This window comes from Theobroma cacao, chromosome 2, assembly GCF_000208745.1.
Source record: "Theobroma cacao cultivar B97-61/B2 chromosome 2, Criollo_cocoa_genome_V2, whole genome shotgun sequence".
Lineage (NCBI taxonomy): Eukaryota > Viridiplantae > Streptophyta > Magnoliopsida > Malvales > Malvaceae > Theobroma > Theobroma cacao.
Genome location: NC_030851.1, coordinates 34120857 through 34134760, shown reverse-complemented (window position 1 = coordinate 34134760; position 13904 = coordinate 34120857). Strand labels below are relative to the sequence as shown.

The 13904-nt window shown below is 36.2% G+C and overlaps 2 protein-coding genes and 1 pseudogene across 4 annotated transcripts; 2 read left to right on the top strand and 1 right to left on the bottom strand.

Moving 5' to 3' along the window:
* On the top strand, nt 210–1370 carry LOC18609660 (annotated as a pseudogene).
* On the top strand, nt 2979–7747 carry LOC18609659 (protein WVD2-like 7). Of its 2 annotated transcripts, XM_007044891.2 has the most exons (9): nt 2979–3573; nt 3982–4560; nt 4643–5215; nt 5491–5549; nt 5638–5709; nt 6064–6166; nt 6262–6333; nt 6721–6831; nt 7203–7747. In XM_007044891.2, the coding sequence occupies exons 1-9, from the start codon at nt 3505–3507 to the stop codon at nt 7503–7505; spliced, it is 1941 nt and encodes a 646-aa protein (XP_007044953.2). In that variant the 5' UTR covers nt 2979–3504; the 3' UTR covers nt 7506–7747. The 2 variants fall into 2 exon arrangements, with proteins under 2 accessions (XP_007044953.2, XP_007044952.2); XM_007044890.2 differs by lacking the exon at nt 6721–6831.
* LOC18609658 (two-component response regulator ARR11) lies at nt 7874–13132 on the bottom strand. 2 transcript variants are annotated; one of them, XM_007044887.2, is made up of 5 exons: nt 12541–13132; nt 10485–10637; nt 9981–10367; nt 9719–9795; nt 7874–9170 (listed from the first exon to the last, which is right to left on the bottom strand). In XM_007044887.2, the coding sequence occupies exons 1-5, from the start codon at nt 12668–12670 to the stop codon at nt 8172–8174; spliced, it is 1746 nt and encodes a 581-aa protein (XP_007044949.2). In that variant the 5' UTR covers nt 12671–13132; the 3' UTR covers nt 7874–8171. The 2 variants fall into 2 exon arrangements, with proteins under 2 accessions (XP_007044949.2, XP_007044951.2); XM_007044889.2 differs by having other exon boundaries at nt 7874–8978.

Sequence of the window (13904 nt, the reverse complement as noted above, 5' to 3'; positions counted from 1 at the left end):
TATCTTTAATCAAAATATTACTTGTTATTTTATAACTATGTTACTGACGTAATTAAAGTAAAAGAATGAAAATATCACATGAACATATCATTATACCTCATCAGCATATCATGTTATGGAGAAATCTGGAAATTAACCGACTCCAGTCCATCGATCCTTGTCCAGAAATGTCTACTCGTTCCGTTAAATTGTCAACCGCCAGAGTCCTCTTCCCATCATCATCCATTGCGGTTCTCATCTTTCTATTTGATAATAACACTAACAATCAAAGCTCCAATTTCTCTTTTCTTCCTCCAACCGCGCAAAGCAAGAACAGGTTAAACAAACAACCCCAAGAAAAATGTCTCAAGCTCTTTTAAATCTGACCATCTCTCTCCCTTTATATTCCTCCAATAAAAGCAGCGATTTTTGTCACCTTCCCTTTTTAAAACTCCCTCGGAACAGATGCATCAAGGCCATGGTAGGGGAGAGTAGAGACAACCTTGACTACTTGCAAAGAGCTAGCAAACACCACCAGTCCCAACCCAACAAGAAAAGGGTTGGCCCTGTTGCATCAATAGGTATATTATATAGTATGATCAAAGTTTTTATTTTTCCTAGCTAATTTCTTCTCTCTCTTTTTTTTCTTATTAAATTTCTGATGCTGATTGAATCTTGAACTTGTTATATAAGCAGGGTTGTGGGACAGATTCCCAACAGCAAGAACGGTGCATCAGATGATGGAAACAATGGAGACGACGATGGAAGACCCATTTGCATACTCAGGCACGTGGCCATGTCCATTACCAAGTGAGAACGGTGGTTACAGTAGAGGACGGACGCCATGGGAGATTAAGGAAGGAGAGGGGGAGTATAAGATGAGGTTTGATATGCCTGGCATGAACAAAGATGATGTGAAGGTGTGGGTTGAAGAGAAGATGTTGGTTGTCAAGGCTGAGAAGGTGCCTACAAGGAAGATTAATGGTCAAGAGAAAGGAGAAGAGGAAGGAGAATGGTCTGCTAAGAGCTAAGGGAGGTACAATAGCGGAATTGCATTGCCTGAGAATGTTGTGTTTGAGAAGATTAAAGCTGAGGTGAAAGATGGGGTTTTGTACATTACTATCCCCAAGGCCAGCAGTAATGGTAGAATTTTGGACATCGATGTCCAATGATTATTTTTGTGCATTGCTTCTTTTCCTTTTCTTGCAAAATACTAGGTTCCCTTTTTTTTTTTTTTTGTGTTTCAACTCACAAGATCATAGGCAATGATCAAGCGCTGATAACAAAGGGATTTTATGTTTGAGAAATTCATGCTTTGAAGTTGCTATATTAGCTAACCCAAGGTGTTTGTAACTGTTTTATTTTGCTGATTATTCCTTTGTTTTTCTGACAAATTATTTCTCTGTTTTAAGCTCCATTGAATGTTAAATAAGAATTAGAAACTAGTTAAAGCTCATGAATAAGTTTGGCGGGAGAGCCTGATGAGTTCTTCCAACTGAACTGATCAACCTTCGTTACTTAAAAGTAAATGAATAATCTATGGCCTATATTTAAAGGCTAGGCCATAAATGATCAAGAGTTCAGAATTTAGCACTCAGCAGCCGCTGCTCTGTCTTACATTAATTGTTGAAGGTTTTTGGCAATAAGTTCAGTCCATGGTCCAAAGCATAACCAAAGCAAGCTTGGAGCTATACTTCCAAGATTGTGGAAAACCCTGTTATGTCCAATCACAGTGCCTGGATTAATAATTCCTGAACTTGCAGCAACCTCAGAGAGCATAGATGCTCTATTTTTAATGTGGTCTTGTAAAACATATTATGTTGAATGCAATGGCAAAATTATCAAATGACATTTTGACTTGAAGAATCTTTCAGCAACTCTTTGAGGCTCTCTCTACTGCTTTGATTGATCTTACCAGTCCCATGCTATTGTTTTAGCCAGAATTATAAATGGAGATGCTGATAATTCAAGTGTGATTTTGTTTATGATTTGGATTACCTTTTTTATTCAAGCAATGGTACAAAGGAATCAGTTCCATGAATCACTCCAATTTTTTACCTCTATCATTGATTCTTCTAATAAGATTTTTTACACCTATAAATGGCTAAACATGTACTCAAATTTCCCTACTAAATTTGGCATTCATATTTCCAGTCCCTCCAACCAAATCCTTTCTTTCCCAGCAGAAGAAAAAAAAAAGAGGGGTAAATTTCTCTTATGATCCCTAATATTTTTATTTTAAGTTTCATTTTAGTTTCCCTAAACTTATAGAATGATTTTTTTTTCTTCAAATTACTTCGTTAAAAATAACAATAATGTTCACATTAAACTACATAACACGTCACATAAACATTCTTTTGACGATGTTTTTATTTCATTGTTAATAATAGAACTACTTTACAAGGTTAAGGATAAAAAAAAAATAATATATACAGAGATTAAAGTGGAATCACATTAACTGTTATGGATGGAAGTTAGGATTGAAACTTTGCCATTGACAATTTTGTGTAGTAGGATAACATTGTTGTATCAACTATGGCTTGCATTCAAATAAATAAATATTGACTTGCACTTGGATGAACAGAGAACAAATAATTTCCCTAAAAGAATGCTGCCTCTAGCATTAGCCTTTTTCCTTTTCTTAGTTGCTTTTTTCCTGACCAATCAAAAACAATTTTCCTTTCTTGAAAGTGTTCGAATAACACTTGTAGCAATGATACTTAAAAGCCATAAAGATGGTTGTAACATCCTCCATCAAAGTCAAACCCAAGCTTTACTTCAAACATAATTGCAGACAAAAGCCGTTTAGAAGCCTATTTTCTTAAGACTGGATTTGTCGGCCTCTATGGCTCCACTGCCAATTCTTTCTTCCCCTTTATTTTTTTTTTCATGGCTTCCAAATTCAAATTAGTGGCCAAATTAAACTAATGCAATAAGCTTTGGAGATTCTTTAAAGCCAGAGTGCCCACATTCTTTTTTACTTCTTGTCTGTCTTGCAACAATCATCCATCAAAGAAAAGAAGAAGAAAAGGAGGAACTAGACGTTGGGAAGCTTTCAAATTTCAACTTATGGGACCCAATTCACTGATCATATCGGACCCAGATCAGATCCATCTTGCTGAAAAGGAAAATGATCAGATCCTTTACAAACATAGATTCATAGGAAAAACATAGAAAAGAAGATTGTCATAAAGTGACGTTAAAGAAAAAGAAAAAAAAAAACAAGCTTTAAAAGCAACCAAGAAAACGCCCCACACTAGAGGAGCTTCGTTTTGTTGCACATCTCAGTTACACCCATTGTTTATGATGGACATTGAAATGGACCCATGACCATGAGCCTAGTTAGAGAGAGAGCCTTTGTTTCAAATAACGGTTAGAAGGAGGAGCCTGCCTTGGTGGGTTTCTTTTTTCACTTGCAGAGTGAGAGAAAGCTGAAGGTGTGAAGCACAAGAGTGAACTAGAAGAGCAAGAGAAGAGAGCAAGAAACTAAAAACACAAAAACAAACTTTAGGGTTGTTGTGGGAAATGGGTGAATCCGCTTGTCTTGTAAGACCGTTTTCTAATCCTGCAGATATTTCTCTTGAAGCTAAAGAGGTCAGTTTTGTGAACTAAGACTGAAACTTCACTGACACAAGTTTTCCCATTTACTGTGTTTACTTAATTGGTTCTCTTGATTCAGTTGATTTGTTTTACCGACAATTGTTTGGTTGCTGGGAAATTATTGGAAAAACTCATAAGAGATCTAAACGACACGTTGGGGCTGTTAATGACCGTTCCCCTTCAGTCGCAGTGACCAAACAGAGAATATTATGATAGCTTGAAGTTCCAATGCTTTCCCTAACAAAAAAATTTTGATTATGCTGTTTTTCTTTTTCATCACGCATTGTATTAATGAATGGAGATGTCAATAAAGGACGGAGCTTTTTAACAAGCTTTTAGTTTTATTCTTTCATAGCTTTGAAGCATTTAGTCAGTAAACTGATGATCGATCTTGAAACACAGGGTGATCCGATTCTTGCTCTGACAGAATCAGTATCTTTCGGTAGATTTATGTCAGAATCGCTGGCGTGGGAGAAATGGTCAACCTTCTCTCACAATCGTTACTTGGAAGAAGTCGAAAAGTTTTCAAAGCCAGGTTCTGTTGCTCAGAAGAAAGCTTTTTTTGAAGCTCATTACAAGAGAAGAGCTGCAATGAGAGCAGCGGCCCTGCTGGAGCAAGCAAATACTGTTTCCAATGATGTCTCTCAAACGGGAACTATCAATGCAGCTTCGATGGACTCTTCCTTAAATACAGATTCAGCTAATGCAAATGCCTCTGTGGCTATGGATGAACAACAGGAGAAAGATGTTTCTGATGCTGAGGTAGCTCACACTACTGATGTAGATGCAGACAATCTTAATGTGGGAAGAGAAAATATGGATGTTGCTAACTGGGAAAGAGGTCAAGCAGTAATGGACCAAGATGTGAATATGGAGAACAACACCCATGTTGGAAATTCAAATGCTCTTGAAAATGTTGACAATACCCATGTTGACCATGGCATGATTTTGTCAACCCCAGACAAGAAGATGCCCCTTAAGGTAATATTAATTTAAACAATGTTTTCTCTTTTGTTCTTCGTTGTCAAGTCTTTATGGTTGTCCTCATTCTGCAATACTGCAGGAATGTACTGATCAGGAGAACTCAACTTCATCAAGCAAGAAATGGCGAACAAATTCTTTGTCGAAGTCATCAACTCCCTGCAGAGCCTCCAAACTTCCGTTACATCCTTCCAAACGAGTGGCTTTTGTTGATAAATCCACCGGAAACTCCATTGACAAGAAGAAAACAATTCCAAACTCACTCCACATATCAATCAATTTTGCTTCTGGGGCCAGTAAAACTAGTAAAACATCACTCAGAATGCCAAAAGATAGTTCAACTCCTTTACAAACCCCAACCAGGGCATTGAGGAAAGCTGCTGATCAAGAGAATCTAGCTCCATCAAGTGAAAAATCAAATTTCGCATCAAAGTTATCCAATCATGGTGGAGTATCCAAACAAGCAACTTCAAGAATTGGGTATAACCATGGTCTTATTAGTAGGAAGTCTGCGGTAGACTCAGATGAGCAAAAGAGAATAGTTCAAAAATCCCTTCGCATGTCAATGAATTTCACTCCTCATGCTAGTGGAACCAATAAAACATCACTCAAGATATCAAGGGACAATTCGACTCCACTACAAACTCCAACCAGGGTACTTCTTCTGTGTCACCTTTTTTATTTGCTGTTCTCCTTATCAGCTCATTAAGATACAATTGCATGCACTGAAACAGTATTGGATTTTCAATAATGAATGACAAAATAACAATATTTATGATGTTTCAAAAGGTGAAAAAATCACAGTATTGTTGTCACAGTATTGTTGCCTATACATTTTTATTTGCAAATTTTTTTAGAGGGTAATGCAGGAGACACCAACTGGTTTTGATTTGTTAAATGACCTAGAGGAGTTTCATTTACAAACTGTAGGCATCTGTTAATGGGTGTTCAAGGAATCCTTCAAAAGATCTTCAGTTACAAGATAAAAGGTAGTCTTCCCTCACAAAATGTCTTTGCTGACACTTTGCCTTAAAGGTCTTTTCCCTTCCGCTGACATGGTTATATCTATTTCTACAGGACTAGAGCAGTACTCAATAAGTCAGTTTCAGGAGGGGTAACAGGAGATGGGAGATGGCCCTCCCTCTCCAAGTAAGAGCTTTTGCTATTTAACCTTTTACATGTTTTTGCATACTGGGGGTGCACTAAAAACTAATCAAGCTATTGGTATACTCTCTCTTTATTTGGAAGCTACCAATGTTGCATTATGCTGTACAGTGTACACAGTACATTCTGTATTTTTGGGCTGTGCATCCACATTTTAATTTCAAAGTACTAAAATTAAATTTATGATTCCATGATGTTGTATGCTCCAGTCAGTAGCTTCTCTAGGCTCCCTTTTCCTGATTATACTTTTCATATCGGGTCTCAGATACTATTGACCTGATTACTGAAGCCTCTTTCTTATATGAACCTCATAACTGTTCTCTATTGAATGTGTGGCAGCTGCTCCAAATCTTCAAGTGCAAGTGGAACTAGTACGCGATCAACTATCACTTCCTCTCCATTTACTTTCAGAAGTGAAGAAAGGGCAGCAAAACGGAAAGAGGTAAGTCTTATTGTTATTTCATCTCATGCTTTAATTATCACGATCTTAAATTGCACCAAGAATTTAATAGTGTTTCCTTGCTCACCCCATGCCAGTTCTTTAAGAAGCTAGAAGATAAAATGAATTCAAAGGAGGCAGAAAAATCACAAATGCAAACACGATCAAAGGTACAAGTCAGACAACCCTATTAGGATGTTGGTATATGGATTATGGAGTTAGCAGTAGCGTAATTGATGAAACTCTGCAGTTGCTGAGGCCAAGCTCCTAAATTGCAGAAATGTGAACTAATTCAAGAATCAATTTAGATGAGTTGCCCGATTTTATCTAGATTATTATGTTATGCTTTATGAATACTCTATCTGCGTGTGTGATACATGCACATTATGTATACTCTGTGTGTGCATGTCTAGATTATGTAATCGTGCATGAATATAGTATATAACTCATATGCTTCTTTTGAGTACAATAATAAACTTAGTCACAAATAAAGGCAATTTCATTATTCTCTTTGCATGTTGAATCAATAAAAGTAAAACATTCGTCATGATATGCAGGACAAAGCAAAGAATGACCTTAATAAACTCAGGCAGAGCACTGATGTTAAAGCCAGACTAAATGAAGATTTATACCATGGATCACAGTCTTCATGCAATCACGTTAAGAAGGTTTTCATGTCTATCTTAACCAGCTTTTTTTATAATGCTGACTATACTATAATGGAATTTTGACCATGTATCAAAGTATGCTGCTTGCCTTCAGCAGTATCTTGAACAGCTTAGCCGTGAGTTTAAATTTTTGGTGCTCTACGCCATGAAATAGAATTAAAGTTTTTTGTAAGTTTATTTTGTTAGTTCAATTCATTTTCTCTTGATGGTCAGTAGGTGCCCAGGCAGACTTAGCTCTGTCCCAATCTTCCCCGAGTGTCAAATTTCTTTCTCCTTTTGATGGGTGTAATTGAGAAAGGATGGTGTTCTATGCTTTTTTAGATGCTCACAGCTTTTGTGTTGTAGATCTCACAGTAAATTTTGCCTCACAGATTGTTTCGACTTGGTCTCAATCACCAAAATTTGGAAGGAAGCCATATCCCAGTACAGCGCAGGATACAAACTCCAGTACAGCGCAGGATACAAACTCCAGACCTCCAAGGAGGCCTTCCATCAATACTGAAAGCTCCAAGCGATTATTAATGAAAAATAACAGGATAGCTTGTTCCGTGACCGCATTGCCAAAGAACAGGCATGAAAATGCTTCCCCAAATATCCAGCATTCAGTCGGCAAAGAGAGTATTTCATACAGGCATGATCGTGGAGGATCTATTGCTGGTGGATGCAGCCACTGACCTTTTCTTAATTGATTTAGTAATGACATTATAGAAATTGAAAAATACTGTTATAATGGAAGATAGTACTAAGTGCCAAGCACTACCAATCCTAGAAACAATTTTGTAAGGAACCTTTGCTGCCTGTCTGTGTACTTGTTTTGTGGCTTTGGATGTATCTGGGTATATGTTAGTTCTCTGTGCCAAATTTGTATGAAATGAAACGAATGATCATGATGAACCTTGTGAATTGTTATCAGTTATGAGTCTTGGAGGCTCAAGACCATGCAGTACAAAATCAACTCAATGATGAGCGGCCCCTCCCCCAACTTTTTCCAAAAACAAAAAAAAGGAAAGGATTCAAAGACGAAAATAAGAGAGAGAGAGAGAGAGAGGAGTATTAGACTTCCATTCTTGCACTCAACGTTCACCATGTGCCTTGTATACATGCATATTTATACAGCACTAAAAGATGCATGTCCCAGGTTAGAAAACTTATAGCAGCAAAATTATTATGCTCAACGTTTTATCACCACCCATATTATACATGTTTCAACATCCAAGTCCAAACTGACTGGGAAAATGACATCCCTATCCATATAAATGAAGTACTCCACTTATAGATATTACCTAATATACCAAAAGATCCTTTCTTCACCAAGGATGCATTGCGAGAACAACTTCATGCTAAGCAAACAACCCTTGATCTATTGCAGCATATTCAGTAGGGTCAAACAGATGCTCGTGGTCAAACCTTGGTGCATCATACAAGAGGAATGGAATTTCAGCAATGGGTGCTGGATCGTTATACTCAATACACTCAAAATCCTGGAGACCAATATTCATAGCATAACACTCACCTTGAAGCCAACAGAACTGTAAGTCCTCACTTAAAGATGCAATAGGTACTCCTACTCCCCCATTCAGGTTTCTCTGTGCAAATTCCAAGTCATTCAGACTTATGCCCTGATTTTTCATGCTTGATGTAGTAGCAGAAATGGGGTTGAAAACTTGATTATTTAGCGTTTGGTTTCTGCTTGGAACAGGAAACAAGTCAACTGCTTCTGTTGGACTTAAATGTTTGACATGATTGCTTCTATACTCATCATACAAAGGCCTGCTACTAACCTCTTTTTCAGTTATGGAAGGTCCAGAGCTAATGGATACAGCAGGTTGTAAATATTCGGTCTGGACTTGATGCTGTGAACCAGGCAGTGGTAGTTGGCTGAAGCCATTCTCTAATTGCAATGGTTCACACTCTTGTTTGAACTGAATTTCAGGAATTTCACTCCAGGAGTACCGTGTCTGGTTGGTAGAATTGAATAATGCAAACTTAAGACCTGAATCAACTGATCCAAGGGAATGATCAAAGCTTATCTGTGAACTCTGGGCTTTATGGGGATCAGGAATATCTATAGACAAAGCTCCTTTGGGCTCTGCCACAGGCGCTGAAGTAATTCCTTTTTTGTCACCTTCATGATTGAGATCCACATTCTGAACAAGTGAGTTATTAACAGAAAAATTATAGGTGCCATTTGAAACATCATCTTGTATCACGCTCATTGAGCTATGGATACCAAAACAGTCAGTAGAATCTTTAGAAGGTGGATCTGAATGCTTCATTCCAACAAATGAATTTTTGACATCACTGTCTTTCTGCAACCGACTCAAATAGAGGCGGTACTTCTGCAGAAGAGAATTTTTCTCAATGAGAATCTAAACAATTTCTTAGGTTATTGACAATTAACATCACTTTCTTTAACCTGTTTTAAACAATTTTCGAATACATATCCGCAAGTTATGAAAAATTCTTAGATTAATGATCACATAATTCCAAAAGCTTGAGAACATAGAAAATTGATGGTATCAATCTCTAGCAAATGCAGCCACAGCTCAAATAACCTTATTAACTCAAAGGGAACAGGATGGCAGTAAGCCTTGCTAACTTTCTCTTAGAAAAAAAAGGTAAAAAATAAAGCATATTAATGAGATCTAAAATAGATCTCCCCAAATTCTTACTAACTTTTCATTTTTATTTTAAAAAAACATATTAGTGTAATTGCCTTCATCCATTTCTCAAACAATCCTAACAAGTAAAATAGATCACACATGTTTTTCCTCAAAAAGCTCTATTATCTAGCAAAATATGTAGTAAAATTGTTAATTAACAGTTATTTGGTTGTCCTTTTCAGTTAACTTGGCACTATTAAGAGCAAAGAGTGGGAGGTATTTACCTGCAAGTGGCTGGCAACATTTTCTCTTGTCAACCATGGTACATTCATCAAGTCAAGTATCTTTTTAGGACCAACTTCTGTCAAACAGACATTACAACATAATGAGTTGTTACAAGCAAAATTAAGAATTATAGCCATAACACTAACAGATATATAAATGACAGAAAAACCTTTGGACTATTGCTCCAATTACATAAATGGCTACTTCATGATGATGATCAAGAGATTAAAATCTAAAAGCAAAAGCTTGAATTATACTTACTATCAAATCCAATCTGATTTACGGCTTTGACAAATTTTTGGTGAAGGTCTACAGTCCAAACAACTCTAGCTTTCTTTGTAGAAGAAGGATCACTGAGGTCTCTATCATCATGCTTGTTTTCAGCATCTTTTCTTTTTCTAGCAGAGTTCATATCTTCTCCACTAAGCAAGTGCCCATCATCAACCAGATCTGAGCCACTTCTTGTCATCTGAAGACCTTCATTGCCTTCCAGACTTTCAATGTCTCTCACTTCATGTATCTTTTTTCTGAACACATGCTGCCATATATTGCGAAGCTCTTTCATTCTTATAGGCTTTAGAAGGTAATCACAAGCGCCATGTTGGACGCCTTTCATGACTCGGCTTGTTTCCCCATCAACGGACATCACTGTGATATTACATAAATGGAACTTGTCAGAAGCTGGTTCTATTGAATTTGAAATGAAAAGTGGAGCAAGTATTGACATTGAAAAGAAAGATTCATATGAAACAGTATAGAACTGACTGATGACAGGTAAGTCCATTTCCAGTCCAACATGTTCTAGAAGTTTAAACCCATCCATGTCAGGCATGTTAACATCACTGATTACAATGTCATAGCCATCCTTCCTTTCACGAAGCAAGTTCAGAGCATCTCGTGCAAGACCACACGTAGTTACTGAAACATGTGGAAGCACCAAAAAAGAATGTCAGGATGGTATAAAGATATGCTTGAATGCTTAATTTATTGTCACAACAACAAAAAAAAAAAGATAAGAAGCTGAAGAATCATCTCATGAAAGCATGGAAAAAGAATACACCTATCTTAGATCAGATGTCAATTTTCATTTATAGAACCCACCCTAAAGAAAAAAAAAATCAGGTTTTCTATTCTTTGGGACTACCATCTCCAGTTGAAAAGCATCTCTAGTCCAACTTCAAGAATTTTTGTGGAAACCAATATCTGACTGAAGTGGCAGAGATCAAAATGAAATTGTACCTCTGAAGCATCTGAACCTAGAGAAAAAGCATAAGCAATAAACAAATAGGAACACCCTCAACAAGTTAGGCAAACTCAACATTTGGCCTATTAGACCCTGGATACATCTACCTCAATCAAGCTTCAGCCAAGGTTCCTTTTTAATTTCCTCTTCAATTTAAAAGTAGATTTTAGTAGATTTGGCCAAAGTCAAGCTCATTAATACATCCATCTGATCTTGTTCAAATTCTGCCACCAGCAAAGCCAATAATATCAAAGACAAACCCAGCTTTCACTAGAAGTCATGATCATAAGTCATAAATTACAGAGCAAAAGGTGACAGGAGTTGCTTGAACTTCAAGATTGATCAACCTAGCCATAATCTCTGTCATTAATGTATGTTCCTAGTTTATATGCATCAATGAACGAAGATTAAATTAAGTATATATTGAATTTGTGAGAAAGGAACCAAAGGGTTGGGAGAGGGACTTAACACTAGGTTACACCTTGCCCAATTGACTGGCAAAGGTGCTTGAATGAGACACTTACAGAGCAAAGCCCCAGTTCAGCAGGCGTCAGGTCTATTAATTACTTTAGCAACCTAGCCAAAGTAAAAGTTCATGAGATTTTCTTAAGAAGTAATATATATACGTGACAGAATTTCATCTCTCAAATGTATTAAGCTTTGTTGAGAAGGAAAACATATACTTAATAAAATCACAATTTCCATTATTATCTTCAAACTCATAATAGATACTTTCACGTCCATTGATTGATCTTTGCAAAATAAATTTTGGACTTGTTTAGGTACAAAATCTATGCATCAACCAACACAGCCAATACTATCTCACTAACATTATAAACCTTTTAAAACAAAGGTTTTAAACATATTTGTTTTTTGTGCATCCAATGTCCAAAGAATTAGAAAGATATTTCGAAAATGATGCCAGAACCAACATTTTACACCCATAACTAGCCTTCAGACAAGAAACATCCTTTTCATCCCCAATGCCAATACAATTTTCTCCAATAAATCTGGTCATACATGCCCATCAGTATCCTCCATGTGGACAAGATGATTAAACCAAAGAACACTAACAGAGCCGAAAAAGTATAATTGCAATAGAAGTGGTAAAAGGCATACTTTTCAATCGAGTCCGTTCAATTTCATGATCCAATATCACAAAATGAACCCAAAATTCATATCTTTTCCACAGTTGTATGACATTTACATTAGTCAGGACCCAAAAGTGACGATCAACCTCACTCACTCAACCTTTGCAGCTAAAAAAAAGCTTTTATTTTATAAAATATCCATAGTCCTAATCTCTCAAATAAAGCATGGATTATGAACATGCACTCGGATTTGGTAATTGTGCATAAGCTTTGTCCAAATACCCCATATAACCAAAAAAACCACCATAAACAGAAAATGAAACATGCCTACATGCTATCCAACTAAACTCGAAAAATGAGCAGTTTACAGCAAAAGAAAGCAAGACCCAACGAACAGTGCATTAAAACAAACAAAAAGAAGCCACTGGTGTGTTGTAAGGAAGAAACAGTAACAAAGTAAAGTTGGTACAAAGTTTTGAATAATAACCTTCATAGGAACACTTTTTGAGCATCTTTTCAAGAATCTTCAACCATGTAGGATCGTCATCGACGACGAGAACACGGAGGCCGGCAGGAAAAGCGTCGTGTCGAGGAGAAGAGAAGCCACTTTCGACCATGCTTTTGTTTTTGAAAAGGATCCAACGGTTAAAAGGAGTAGAAGAGGTGAGAGTGAAGAGTGAGAGAAAACAGAGAGGAAGGAAGAAGAGTGGGGTTGGGTTTTAAAAGGAAGAAAGGAGAATAGGGTGGGTTTTTAAGGAAGAAACCGATGGAAACCATGGAATATTTGGCGCCGGCTACTTAACGGTCCCTGTGCCGCACGTTTGCCTTTCTTTGCTGCCTTTCGGTTAGCTGTTTTCATTTTGATGGGAAACCATAGAGTTATTGTGTCGATAAAAAAGAAATGATTAAAGGGGTAGGAAAATAGGAAAGCAAAGTGAAGAGAGGGAAATGGGGAATTAGAGTGGTGAAAGAATGTTCTTTTCAATAAGCAAGGCATCTTCTAAATGCTGATATGCCTAATTAGCTTCGCCAAGCAATCTCCATTTTTGACATCTCAGATAACCATGCCTAACTCTCTCTCTCTCTCTCTCACACACAATCAATATATCTTCCATGGGAATATGTATAACAATATAATAATGTCAAGTGAATTTCTACTTTTTGAAATTTACATTTATTATAATTCGATTTTGATTCCGTATAATTTTTTACATTAAAACTTGACTTCACACAAAAATCTTAATATAAATAATGTTAAATATATGCTTTATCATTTTATTATATAACTATGGTATCTAAAACAATCTACCCTCTACATTATATTTCTGCGGCAATACTTGGACTAATATGATTGAAATATTACTTTTTGTGCTCAACTAATATATCTATTAGATTTGTTTAAAAAACATAAACAATGACTCGTGTGTGTATGTTTTTTTTATTATTATTTCTATAACTATATTGTTTTTTTCCTATCAAAATTTTTAAATAAAAAAGAATTAAGGGGGACAATAAAAGGGTTAAGGCCTAAGGGATTCTACTTTTTTTTTTTGCAAAAAAATTAATTACATTTTAAACATGATTCTATCTTTATATATATTACAATGGTACCTGTAACTACATTACGGAAAAAATTACAAAAAATATAGATTATGTTAGAGTGAACTTCAATTCGATATATTCAAAAAAGTTTGTAGGAAAAACTGTGTTGTATTACTGAATTACATAAATGTATGGTTCTTACTGGTTTACCAGAAACCTGCACCTACATATATAGTTGTAAAATAATACTTATTCAAAGAAAACAATAATCCTATTAAAGATTGTTAGATATATAATAAAACATTAAGA